Source organism: Hyperolius riggenbachi, chromosome 5 (assembly GCF_040937935.1).
Source record: "Hyperolius riggenbachi isolate aHypRig1 chromosome 5, aHypRig1.pri, whole genome shotgun sequence".
NCBI lineage: Eukaryota > Metazoa > Chordata > Amphibia > Anura > Hyperoliidae > Hyperolius > Hyperolius riggenbachi.
Window position 1 is genome coordinate 124,532,073 of NC_090650.1, and position 13,233 is coordinate 124,545,305.

The window sequence follows — 13,233 nt, forward strand, 5'->3', positions numbered from 1 at the left end:
TGTGACCCAGAATTTTAAGATATTTTCCCACTTTTTACTCCAGTCGCAAATTTCAAATGCACCGCAATCACTCCATACACCCAATGGTTACAGTTATTTGGGTTGAAAAAAGACATACGTCTATCGAGTTCAACCAATGGATTGCGGCGCAATTGTTGCAGAGGAAATAGAGTAACATGCCTGCTGTCAAAAAGAAGGTATGTGTCCCGGCTAAGCTGAAAAAGGGCTTTGCGGTAATTTGGGTGCCGGGTGAAGCCACTAATAGAATATCAGTAAAATTACTGGTATTCTAGTAATACGCATAGTAGAATATAGTTAATGTTACAGATATTCTATCATTTTACCTAACCCTCTGCTTACACTAACCCCGCCTCTATCTACTCTTATATTCCCTAACACTAACTATAGCACCCCCTTCATGTAATCAGATGCGCCACATCGGTTGCCAGGGAATGCCAGGGAATCTTGTCTATAAGCAGCAATAGTACACTGGGTGGGTGCAACTGTAGCTGGGATTAACACTGCGTTCTATCACCATGCATATTACCAGCTGGCTGCCGACGCCCAAATTACCTGCTTCGATGTGAACACTCAAACTGAACACTAGTCAACGATGAAATGAATTATATTTGTGGAATGTGTCTTTAAATGCAAAGTTTGCTTACTCTACACAACAAAACTAAACAGCTAGGGGGAAAAAAGTCTAGCAATTTCACAGATTAGATTAAAAGGTTTTCTTACCAAAGGCCTGCTACAGTTTTGCCAGAGTGGGGTCATTTCCACCTGACTTCACATGTCACGATTTCCTTTACAGACAGGCTCTATATTATGATGAATGAGAACCCTGTCTCTTATACACTAAACAGTGACCTCCAGTGGCAGGAAAGTGGCCTTGCCTAAACAATGTTATGAGCTGCATGCAAGGCCTCAGTGACATACATTTCTCAGATTTATCTGTAGAGAAATTGCTTTTGTCTTGTTTTCTTGTAGCGGCTGCAAATATCAAGAGAGTCAGGCAGTGTAATATCAGTACACATATTCCTAAACCCTAATTCTTATTTTTAATCTGTTTATATTTGTGATTTGTATGTACAGTATGTGCAACATCATTTACCGGTTTCAGCTGAGCAGCATAACAGAAGATGAAGATATGATATATCATTCCATTTAGCAGGCAATTATCATTGACAGTTTATACTATGATTTACATACAATTCTGTTGTATATGAATAGTTCTTCTGAAATATTCTGACATACAGATATGAAACTGCTGAACTGTGACCTTCTCTCTTGGAAGATAATGCATTTTGTCTGTCACTCTTGCAGTTTTCTATGACTTACAGTGCCGATTTATATCAAGGCTAGTTTATGCTCTAGAAATGTCAGTCTAACATTGTACTGCTGACAAAACATAAACAACTTCAGACAATTTCAAAGCATTTGAGATGCACACAAATTCTCAACTGTCAGAATTTTACTTTCAAGCACACAGGCAATTATGTAAAGAGACAAATTTCTGCATTGTCTTTTTATTTAAATCCATTTAGGAGCGAAATAGATCTTTCCCAGCCTTCCTGTTCAGACATTGAGAAAAATGTATGACCAAAATCAATATCTGGAAGAAACTACTGTGAAGGGTCTGAATTGGAATACAGTATGTCTTATTCTACAAGGCACAATTGTTCAGCGCCCAGGCAAAGCCGCAAACGAAAAACACAAGCAGACAAAAAGACTCATGATTTGAACAGTCAAGTAAAATCTATACTATAAAAAGAGAAAAAAAACATTTACTTGCAAAAGTTCAGCTTTATAGCATCTTCCAGTCATTATTCACACGGTGAAAGCTGGACGTGTTTTGGCAATCTTCACAGAGGTTTACAGCTTTGTACTAGAACTGGACCCCTAATAGTTCCACCTCAGAGAAATTGCACAGTACATTTGCCTCTTGAAGGATTACATTGTCAGTACTTTAGAATGCACTCTGTGCCCAAAATCTGAGGTGCCACAGTGCGGTCATCACTGTACAATTAGGCCTTTGCAGATGTTTGAGGAAAATCATCTCTGTTCTTAAAGGGAACCCGTGGTGAGAGTAGTGTTGGGCGAACAGTGTTCGCCACTGTTCGGGTTCTGCAGAACATCACCCTGTTCGGGTGATGTTCGAGTTCGGCCGAACACCTGGTGGTGTTCGGCCAAACTGTTCGGGGTTCGCCCGAACTGCAGAATGCATGGCCGAACATGGCCGAACAGGGCCCCTGTTCGGCCGAACAGGGCCCTGTTCGGCCGAATACTGCCCCCCTATGCCCCCTATGGGGTCGCAGGCATAAGGGGGGAGCATGCCCCGATCGCGGGGGGGGTCGGAAATTCCCCCCACCCCCTCCGCTAGCGCTCCCCCCTCTGCCCGCTTCCCCATACAAAAAGTTTGAAACAAGTTCAATAGTACCTGGCTGGTGGCACTGGCTGGCAGTGGAGTGAGGAGGAGTCCGAGTAGCAGAGTGACGTTGAGGCCGGGCAGCGGGCGGTTCAGCGCTAGTACCCTTGTGGTACTTCCGCCCTTTCTCTGACCTCACGTCCTCTGCATACGAGGGTACGCATCACGCGTACCCTCGTATGCGTCATCACGCAGAGGACGTGAGGTCAGAGAAAGGGCGGAAGTACCACAAGGGTACTAGCGCTGAACCGCCCGCTGCCCGGCCTCAACGTCACTCTGCTACTCGGACTCCTCCTCCTCCTCACTCCACTGCCAGCCAGTGCCACCAGCCAGGTACTATTGAACTTGTTTCAAACTTTTTGTATGGAGAAGCGGGCAGAGGGGGGAGCGCTAGCGGAGGGGGTGGGGGGAATTTCCGACCCCCCCCGCGACCGGGGCATGCTCCCCCCTTATGCCTGCGACCCCATAGGGCCCCCAAAATGGGCATGTTCGGGGGTCCCATTGACTCCCATTGAGTTCGGCGTTCGGGCCGAACATGCCGAACATCTGGCCCATGTTCGGCCTGTTCGGCCCGAACCCGAACATCCAGGTGTTCGCCCAACACTAGGTGAGAGTGATATGGAGGCTGCCATATTTATTTACATTTAAATAATGCAAGTTAATTGGCTGTCCCTCTGATTCAGTGCCTTTAATACTTCTAGTCATAGACGCTGAACAAGCATGAAGCAGACCAGGTGCTCTGACTCAAGTCTGGATTAGCCACATGCTTGTTTCAGGACTGTGACTCAGACTCTGATATCAGATGATCTTTTGGGCTGCCAGGCAATTGGTATTGGTTTAAAAGGAAATAAATATGGCAGCCTCCATATACCTTTAACCTCTGGTACCATCTAAAGCCCAATTAAATCCAAAATTGATCAAGGCAAGTACTAAAAATAATTAGGATGATAGGCGAATAATGAAACAAAGTCTTGTATAGAGCACCATTTTTAAGGACAAAATGTTCTTGAAAGTGCATGGCAACTTGCTTTCTTTCCCCTCTGGCAAATGGACAAATAGGAATTCTCAGTGGCAAATTTAGATAGTCACTCAATCTTCTGCTGTAATGATCGCTGCTGCAGCAGGTGTTGCTGGAAGTAGTAGTGCTGCAGCTCAGGCAGTTCTGATCTCTTTCCATGCAAGCTGCATAGCTTTGTCTGCCTTTCCCTGCTGTCAGCTTGTGACTGATTATTATTCACCTGTGTGGGAATCTGCATGTCTGCTCCCATTGGATGACCTCAGTATAAAGATCTGCTTCCTGCAGGACTCCTCGGGTTTTCATAGCTTCAGTTTAAGCCTGTCTTGCTGTCGCTTCGGCCCCCGATCGTGTTTCTTGTTCTAAAGATACTTTGCTGGTCTTTGCATCATATATTGGTTCATTGCCAATATATATGCATACCAGCACGTTTATTATTTTCCTTGTATTCGTGTTACGTTGATACATCAGTGTCGCTGATATATACGTACACGAACTGTTTATATCCTGTGTTCAGTTAGTCAGTTTTCCAGCACGTTTTGGTAGTTTGCGCGTACCGTGATCACCCGTGCTGAGGTAGTTACCCTGCTCCTGGTTCTGTTTGTGGATTGCGTTCATCTCTGCGAAGAGATAACGAATCCTTCTGAATCCTGTTCTGTTTGTGGATTGCGTTCATCTCTGCGAAGAGATATCGAATCCTTCTGAATCCTGTTCTGTTACCATTTGTGGATTGCGTTCATCTCTGCGAAGAGATAGCGAATCCTTCAGAGTCCTGTTCCCTGTATTACTCCTGTCCTAGTCAGAGTTCCTGCTTATGTCATATATCGGTTCATTGCCGATATATACATATGTTAGTTAGACGTTACAAATAGTTTCATTGATAGCTGTAATTGTAATACGCTAGGAAAACATACTTATTGTATATTTGTCTGTGTTACGTTCATCTATCTTGATCCTGCTATTTCCTGACTATCCTGTCCTGTCTTTGTGAGGCACGCCATCGCTGCAATCGCATTGGCTGCCTCATTCCAGTCTGTCTTGTTTTGGACGCTTGCTGTCGCTAAGTAGCCGATAGCTAGCAAGCGTTCATTCTGTCTACCTGTCCTGATCTCCTCAGTTCTGGTTTATGCGCTCAGCGCTACTTTGCGCTGAGACGTTATAACGAAAGCATTGTTTGTGGCTGTCAGATCTGCACCGGCTCTGTGCGCCACAATCTCCTATTGGAGTCAGTTCTCCCCTCCACTATACTAGGGATAGCCTGTTTCCTTGTGCTGGTGTGTGTACCTCCTCCACGCCAGCTCATGCGTTGCATGCTGACTGTGGAGATTACACCTCCAAGCTTAACATCTGCCCTGACATTTTTCTGCTAATTCGGAGGACTTCCCTCCAATAACTCAGGAAAGATGTAGTAGGGTACTTCTTTTCCCAGACCCACGCCAACACCTGTCTTTTCCTGTCCTATAGATATTGGCTAATTTAACTGGGGTCCTGTACCATTGCGTCAAAACTTTATAATTCCCCTCCTGGACCTTTGTGCTAATGGAGGAAGTGTGTGCATGGTGTAGTATAGTGGCCCATTGAGACTCCTTTTATGGGTCCCATATTTCCTTCTCCCAAGCTCTCAAATACAATAAAGGTTTATGGCTTTCGTGTTTCAGCAGTAGCTTATACAATGCAGAACTGCATTTTCTATTTTATCTTCTTTGATAAACAGAGCCACCCAGTCATGTACCTTTTCCACATCATTAAATAAATTCTGGAGACTCCCATACTACGCCTCCACCTGCTTCAGTCTCCAAAAATCAAATACGAATTGCTCATAGTCTTGTTTAAGTTCAGATAAGGAAGGGAGGAGCGCTCCAATGGTGCGTTAACCTTTTAATAATTTAAAACACATGCAAAGATGCACTTACAAACTTATGGCCCATACTCACGGGCTACAAAAGTGGCCTGTCGCCAGCATACGTGAGCGTGTGCGCGACAGGCCGGCAACAGCTCGTCGCCAGGTCCCTCCGCGTACACACGCGGAAGAGGGACCAGCGGTGCGACGGAAGCTGTCGCCGACGTTCCTCCCCCCTCGCCGGAAGTGCAGTCTATTTGCAATTATGTTGCTGTCGCTAGTCCGCATACTCACGCGGACTAGCGTCAGTTGCAGCGGAGTTGCGGCGGCAACTGTCGCCAGGCGATTGACCGCGGTCAATTGCCTGGTGACATCAGTGACGAGCGGTGGTTCGGGGTGCGCGCCCATGCAACGTCTCATACTCACGGGCGACCTGTCACCGCAACACGCACGCGCCGCGTGTTGCGGCGACATTTGTAGCCTGTGAGTATGGGCCATTAGAAGTGTAAATCGTGTATCAAGGTCACAAACAGGTCCACTCTCACAGCTCCTGAGCTTGGCCAGAACTCGAATGAGCGATGGTTCGCATGGAAGGATGTGCGGTGGGCAGAACCTCCTCACTATGATGCTGTCTGACTACACTACACGTTTTGCCGCATAACCACGCCTTCTTCAGGTCTGAAGAAGGCATGGAACATTTTTCAATACCAGGTCAAACCAGGAGGGAGAGTGATCAGAAAAGTTACAGCAAACAATCAGGCATCCCTGATCTTATCGAACACCTTCTTAAAGAAGGATACCTGCTTGTTGTTTGGTGCATACACACTGACAATAGTATACTGACCAGCGGCATCCCTTTTAGTCATCACAAACCTACCCAACTCATCAATTATTATCATGATGGAGCAGTCCCTGCCTAGGGCTATAGCATGGTGGCATAGTGGTTAGCACTCTCGCCTTGCAGCGCTGGGTCCTCGGTTCAAATCCCAGCTAGGGCACTATCTGCAAGGAGTATGCATGTTCTCCCTTGTCTGTGTGGGTTTCCTCCAGGCACCCTGTCCCCCCCCCCCCCCAAAAAAAAACCCCATACAGATAAGTTAATTGGCTCTCTTCTTAGACTATGATACATACTGTACACCACATGATATAGATATATGACCATTGGTAGGAATTAGATTGTGAGTCCTTCTGAGGGACCTGAGGGACAGTTAAGTGACAAGACAATATACTCTGCATATTGCTGTGGAAGATGACGGCACTGTATAAATACTGAATAATAATAATAGCAACCGCTCTGGTTCTTTGAATTGGAGGAGAACCCAGAAACTTAAATATGAACAGATTGTGCAGGTAAGCTTTCATACTACACAGAAGTGGTTACATTGACCAATAATTGGCCAATCATAACTCAGGAAGTTTACCAGATTTTAGTCTTGCTTCAGGTGTTCAATACATGATAATGAAGCAAGAATATGTCTGCACATATAAAGCTTGCCAGTCACACTAGCAGCTGGAGTTCAAAGCAAATATGACATTTTATTTTTTAATTAAAAATAAAGCACAAAAATATTTTTTGAAAATCTATAGTTAACAGTAAGCCTATTAAGTACAAGATGACTAAACTTATTACACCTTCACTAAAATGATTAATTATTCATTCAGCTCAATACAAGTCATATATGATATTTGAAACAGTAATTGTGGAAAAGGTGGCCTTGACTTGCTTTCCATATGCCGTAGTATGTTTTGCCAAGTATGGCAATACACATTGTAGTAACCAATACCACAGCGAATGGGTTTGTAAAAAAAAAAAAAATAAATAAAAAAAAAAAATCAGTGATTGATAAAATGTACTATCGTGTTATGTTGGAGAATGAAGTCATAACAGCATCAGGCAATCTGCAGTGTGGGTCTGTGTGCAAAAATATTCACACTTCACTAATATACCGTAAAAGCGAACGTTTCTGGCATTTACCACATCCACAGGATGACTGCTGGGAGATTATCAGCTGGACCATAAGCTACATTACACCTGTGTGTATGTCTCTTCTTTTCACATAAGCAGTGTCTAAATGTGACTTAACACAGAAAAGTGAAACGATAACCGGAAAACAACAGTATATATTTAAATTTAATGTTTCTGCAAGTGCATAGCTGGGAAAGAGCCCAAAGGCTATGCTTTAGTGCAAATGTTTTCCCGCTAACAACACTATTGAATTTTTTCTGCATGGACACGTTCTAGCACATGAGTAGGAATTACAAATGTGCTCATCCATGGTTGAAGTACTATGTAGTTTGAAGAAAAGACACAAAATGTGCATGCAAAAAGAAAAAAATCCATGCCACAAGATTTTTTTTCTCCATTAATTGAAAAATTGATTAGATATGACCCAATCCATTGATTACATGTCCTGTCAAGCCAACGCATTTCTGTGTGTGGAGAAACACAAAACAAATTGCTGCAAGTAGAAATTAACAAAATATCGATTCACACCTTTGTGCATGTACATGTAAAGTGTAAATGTACTTATAATACACATGTATTAAATCAGCAACAAATTGCTCCCTTATCAATAATGTAATTATTACTAATGATGCCCAGACCAAGGATGAAAGAATATACTGGGTTGTAGCAGTCACTTGCATGCTTAGTGCTTTAAAGTACACCGGAGCCCAAAGGGGTACAATGACTGCCATATTTATTTCCTCTTCAACACCAGTTGCCTGGCAGTTCTGCTTATCTCTTTGGCTGCAGTAGTCACATACCCAGGGGTGGTAACACACCTAGGGGTGGCCCTAAGCATCTTCATCATCATCAGACAGCTTCTTCCTCCCTCCCTGGCCGACGCTAAATTACCTTCTTGAGTTTGCGGCCCCCTCCTCCTGCCTGATCTGGTCCAGCGGTTCCCCTGGTTATGTGCCATTACCAGGGGAACCACTCTTGTGTCTCTTCACTCCCTGTGACCGAGTCACTGCTAATCTGAGGTCTAGCGCTAGCGAGGGGGACCAAACTGGGCAGGGCTGTGGTGGAGGAAGGGGCCGCTCACTTGAGACAGGAATCGAGCGGTGGCTAGGAAGGGGGGGGAACAGGACTGGCTGGCTACCTATACTGGGGGCACCTACCTGGTTAACCTATACTGGGGACACCTATGCCTGGCTACCTATACTGGGGACACCTATACCTAGCTACCTATACCTGCATTCAGTGACGTAGCAATAGGGGGTGCAGAGGTTGCGACCGCATCGGGCCCTTGGACCAGGATGGGCCCCAAAGGGCCTTCACTGAAATGCAGTATTAGCGTCCTATTGGTCCTGTGCTGGTAATAATCACTTCTATAGATGCTTTGAATAGTAGTAATCATTAAAAACTGTTCCCTATCCCCTTCTTGCACCCCTGACACTGTGTTGTCCTTGACAGGTTTTGGTGCGCCATATCAGTTGTTATGTCTACAGTTCTTGGAGGGGCCCAATGTAAAACTTGCCCCGGGACCCATAGCTCCTTAGCTGCGCCACTGCCTGCATTGCTTAAAGGGACTCCGAGCACCTCTCATGGGTATGCCTTTAAGACAGACGACTTCCAACAAAGTTGTGCTATGACCCCTCTGGAGGAGCCTCTTGCAATGGCCATGTGTGTCACTTCCTCTTCCTGCTTCATTCAGTGATGCACTTCTCTAGCTGAGAAGACAGGAGTGACCCGGAAGTTATAACATAGCCAAAATGGCAGGCTCGATTTTTAAATTGAAATCGAACGAAAACTATTTGGTGTAGAATGGCGATTCAGGCATCAAATGAAAGAGGAGAGCACAAGCTACAGAAAGGTATGCATTTAAGTACTTTGCAGTACTGGTCGGAGTCTTAAAGGCATGCCCATGAGAGGTGCTCGGAATCCCTTTAAAAGATAATAAAAGGATAATTCTCATATCAGGTGTAATTTAAAGTGGATCTGAGGTGAACTTTTACTCATTGCATAATTGTGTTCCTTTCCTATTGTTTATAGGGCATTCCTCAAGCCAAATACTTTTTTGTTTTTGTTTTAATACTCTTATTCCGTATAAACAAAATAAACCACGCCCACAGGTTTTCAGAGAGCCTTGGCAGTGGCAAGGGCTCATGGGAGCTCAGTCTGGGCAGGAGGAGGAGGAGGTGTTACTAGCCATTAATTTCAGAGGAAGAGGGGAGGAGGGCGGATTAGGTTTTTTTTCGCAGGCTGAGATCTCAAGATACAGATAAGCCTGCCTCGGTGTAATGTTTACAAACAACATGGCTGCTGTCACTGTATCACTGGAAGAAATAATCATTTTCTATTAAAGCTGTTTGCAGCTAGATTTTCTGTGTAAACTATCTAAACGTTTAGATCAGATATATAGACAAGTTAGTTTTTCATCTTGGATCCGCTTTAAGCACCTGATACTTTATACATACTGACAGTATACATAGGAGAGTTGTGAGAAATGTAGGCAATACTACATGATTTCTAAACCTAATACTCAGCAGATTACACTACCTACTACTAACTGACACACAAATATCAGGCCTCCATATCATATGCATGCCCTTGGATGCCTATTGTTTATGTACACCTCCCCTCACATACCCGTGTATACCACCCAGTGGTGGCTATAGCTTTAAATGGTTTTGGGGAGGGGGGGCATGATGGCTGACTGGTGGGCCCCTTTGAGTGATCAAAATCAATGTCTGTATGGAAAGCTTTAGATATTTTTTGCCTAACTCAGGTGATAAAATGAAGGCCAACTAGCTCAGCAATGATAAGAACCAAATGTAAGCCACACAAACAGAAGACACTGAACATTTATATTGCGATTTTCTCCTGGGAGACTCAAAGCGCCAACTCAGAGACTTTTGAGTAGAGAAGGTTTTCCAAATGATGGTGCTATTATTGAAAAAAAGTTACCTACAGATGTACTTGGATAGCTTTTGCTGGCATGCTTAAATTCCTACTCGCTAGCAAGCTTCTCCTGTGTGGACAGATCACAGACAAATCATTCAAGCCCCCAGCCTGTGTCTCATGACTCTAGTAGGGGAGGGGGGAAAAGGCAGGAGGGAGATAAAGTGTGTGTGTGTGTGTGGTGTGGTGTGGTGTGGTGTGTTGTGTGTGTGTGTGTGTGTGTGTTGCTGGAGACTAGAACTAGTTTATTGGCTACCTTCTTCAGACTCTTTTCCTGCTCACTGACAATGTTAGAACTTACAATCAGAAGGAGGTAGATGGATTTTTTTATTTTTTTTTCAAATATAAGTGTCACCCAGATATATTAATTAAAAGGGATCTTGCAAGGGTTGTGAGGTATTTATTGTAAATAGGAGGGCACAATTATTCCTGGAGGTGGGTGGTTGGGCAGTGTTCCAGCCTGCCCTAATGTAGCGCCGCTCATGATGCCACCTGCAATGTACACATACACTTGTAGATTATTTGCAACTCACCTGTCATTGGCGTGGTTCCGTGTCTTCTCTCCAACCTGGCTACTCATTCCTGTCTCTTCACTTCCGAGTCACCTGTGTGACCTAACAAATGCTAGATGTCAAATACTAGATGCCTCTAGTGGTCACAAGGTATGTGCCACAGTGCCCCTGGTGTGTGGCCTCTATAGCTTTGAGTCCGCCAGGAGAAAAGCGTGATATAAATGTTCTGTGTTGGTTTGTGTTTATAGCATTTGTTATGTCACATAGGTGCCCAAGGACTCGGGAGTGATGAGACAGGAAAGAGAAGCCAGCTTGGAGGGAAGACACAGGAACTGTGTGAGTGTAAGCTATGAGTAAGTGTGAGTGTAAGCTATGGCTACATTCTGTATGGCCAGAGGGGGGAAGGGGTACTGGGAGACCTGGGGACCCACCAGGCAATACGCACAGATTTTCAATAGTTTTCATGCTGAAATCAATTGAAAATCTGTGTGTAGTGTGTGGAAGGATGGCTACATTGACCAGCGTAGAAATAGGCAGGGGAGTCTGCAGGAGCAGAGTGGAGCGATAGCAGAGCTGCTGCACACTGTGTGAAGGATACCAGTTCAGGGCCGGATTTGTAGTCTCTAACGCCCAAGGCCACTGTCAGCACTCACCTCCCTTCAGTATGGTTAGATGGAGCCCCCTCCCCCCCCCCCCCAGTATAGGTAGCCAGATGACTCTTGCCCCTCCCTCCAATATAGGTAGCCCGTTGACCCTATCTTCCAGTATAGGTAACCTTTCCCCCACCCCTCCGGTTTAGATGGCCTGATGACCCCTTCCCCTTTCCCTCCAGTATAAGTGTCCTGATGACTAATCTCCCCTTCCCTCCAGTTAAAGAAGCCAGGTCACTCTCCGCCCTTCCATATAGATAGCCTGATGGCCCCACTCCCTCCAGTATAGGTAGCCAGGTGACCCTTCCCCCTAAAATAGCCTGCTGCCCACCCGCCCTTGATCCTGTGGTGCCCTAGGTCATGGCCTATGTGGCCTTGGCTTAAATCTGGCCTTGTACAGGTTGCTGTGAAGGGGAGGTGAATACAAACAAAAATCAACCAGGGAGGAACTTCTTAGTTCCCCACAGGGGAGAAATATCAGTAATAAACTAGAACTACAGTGAGGCTCAGAAAATATTAGGCGTTTGATTTAAGATGTAAACATTCACTTATTCTTTAAAACTTGCATGTAGTTTGTAATTTACTCGCATGCTGAAAAAAGACAGATTTGTGCATGCAAAGATGTGAATCAGACATATAGAACGGAGAGAGAGAACCTAAATATGTTTTTAAACCATTATAAAAGTGGAGGGGATGTGAACGGGGCCTGTAATCTGGTGATATCAAAGGTCATGAAAGGTTACAGTTAATCTTCACAGAAACACAGTAGAACTATAGAGAAATCAGCAATTGTCTGACCTCTTTGACTTCATGTAGATGGGGAGGACTCTGGTTCTTGGATCTTCTGGCAGCTGCAGGGGACTTGTGGTGTGTGATGGTGACAACACCGGGGCTGCTGTGCGTGAGATGCCTCTGACTCCCAGGAGATGAGGAAGTGGATGTTCCATGGGGAAGCAATGACAAACTTCTGGCTCTCTGAGACAGCGAGTTCTAAAATAGGAATAGAGCAAGACACATTACACAACTGTGAGAGCCGAGAAAGTGGAAAAGGTTTCAGTGCCTCATGACACTATACTATATGATTGGTCTGTGACAGTGGTTCAGAATTTTCACATTTCATTGGTACACTGTACAAATATATAGAAGGGTAATCTAGAAAGTAACAGCTGTTTGCCTTTATCTGCCAAGCAAGGTATTCTGTGTAATTTAACTTCCACCTGTCAGGTTAACCTCTTCTCTCCCAGCTCTGTTTGTCACATGACTGCAGACTGCCAGTGAGGCTGAGTTTCCATTAGTGCGTCCCTGTCCATTTCTCCACACACAAATTCAGATGCCACCTTTCAGCCCATTGAAAAGAATAGACTGCTTCTGGATTTTCATGTGTAGAAAAATAAATACGGACTTCAGCAGTATTGTATGCATGACGTATGCGAATCCCCATAGCTGTGTGTGGCACTGATGCGTTCTCACATTGTAACAAGTGGCACAAGCTCAAACTGGCTTCACAACACATGCACAGGAGTTTGTGCATGAATTCCAGACACATGGCATGCACATTGCAGTGCATTATAATATGGGAAATCAGCTGCATTGTGAGGTAAAATGTGTCCAGCCTTGTAACATCGCAATACATGGGACCGCACAGCTGTACTGTGAACAGTAGCATGAAAGTCAAGTCATATAGCACACACTGTGCGTCATAAAACAGCAATGCACAGAAGCATTAACAAGAATCCGCCATCCCCAATCCCTCCAACTCATAGGTGAGGAGTGTGATTTTACTACAACAGAGAGATTGAAAACCTTGTAAAAAGATATGATAAATGCTTAGATAAAGGAGGTGATTATGTGTAGAAGTTATCAGAAGACACAGTGGCCCATA

General features: G+C 44.6%; 1 protein-coding gene across 1 annotated transcript in view; it reads right to left on the reverse strand.

Moving 5' to 3' along the window:
- The window catches only part of OSBPL10 (oxysterol binding protein like 10), a 631,331-nt gene that overhangs the window by 363,523 nt on the left and 254,575 nt on the right, over window positions 1-13,233 (reverse strand). Inside the window, exon 4 of the mRNA XM_068236222.1 lies at window positions 12,150-12,341. Within this exon, the coding sequence (XP_068092323.1) occupies window positions 12,150-12,341 (192 nt within the window). The remainder of the gene's footprint in view (window positions 1-12,149; window positions 12,342-13,233) is intronic.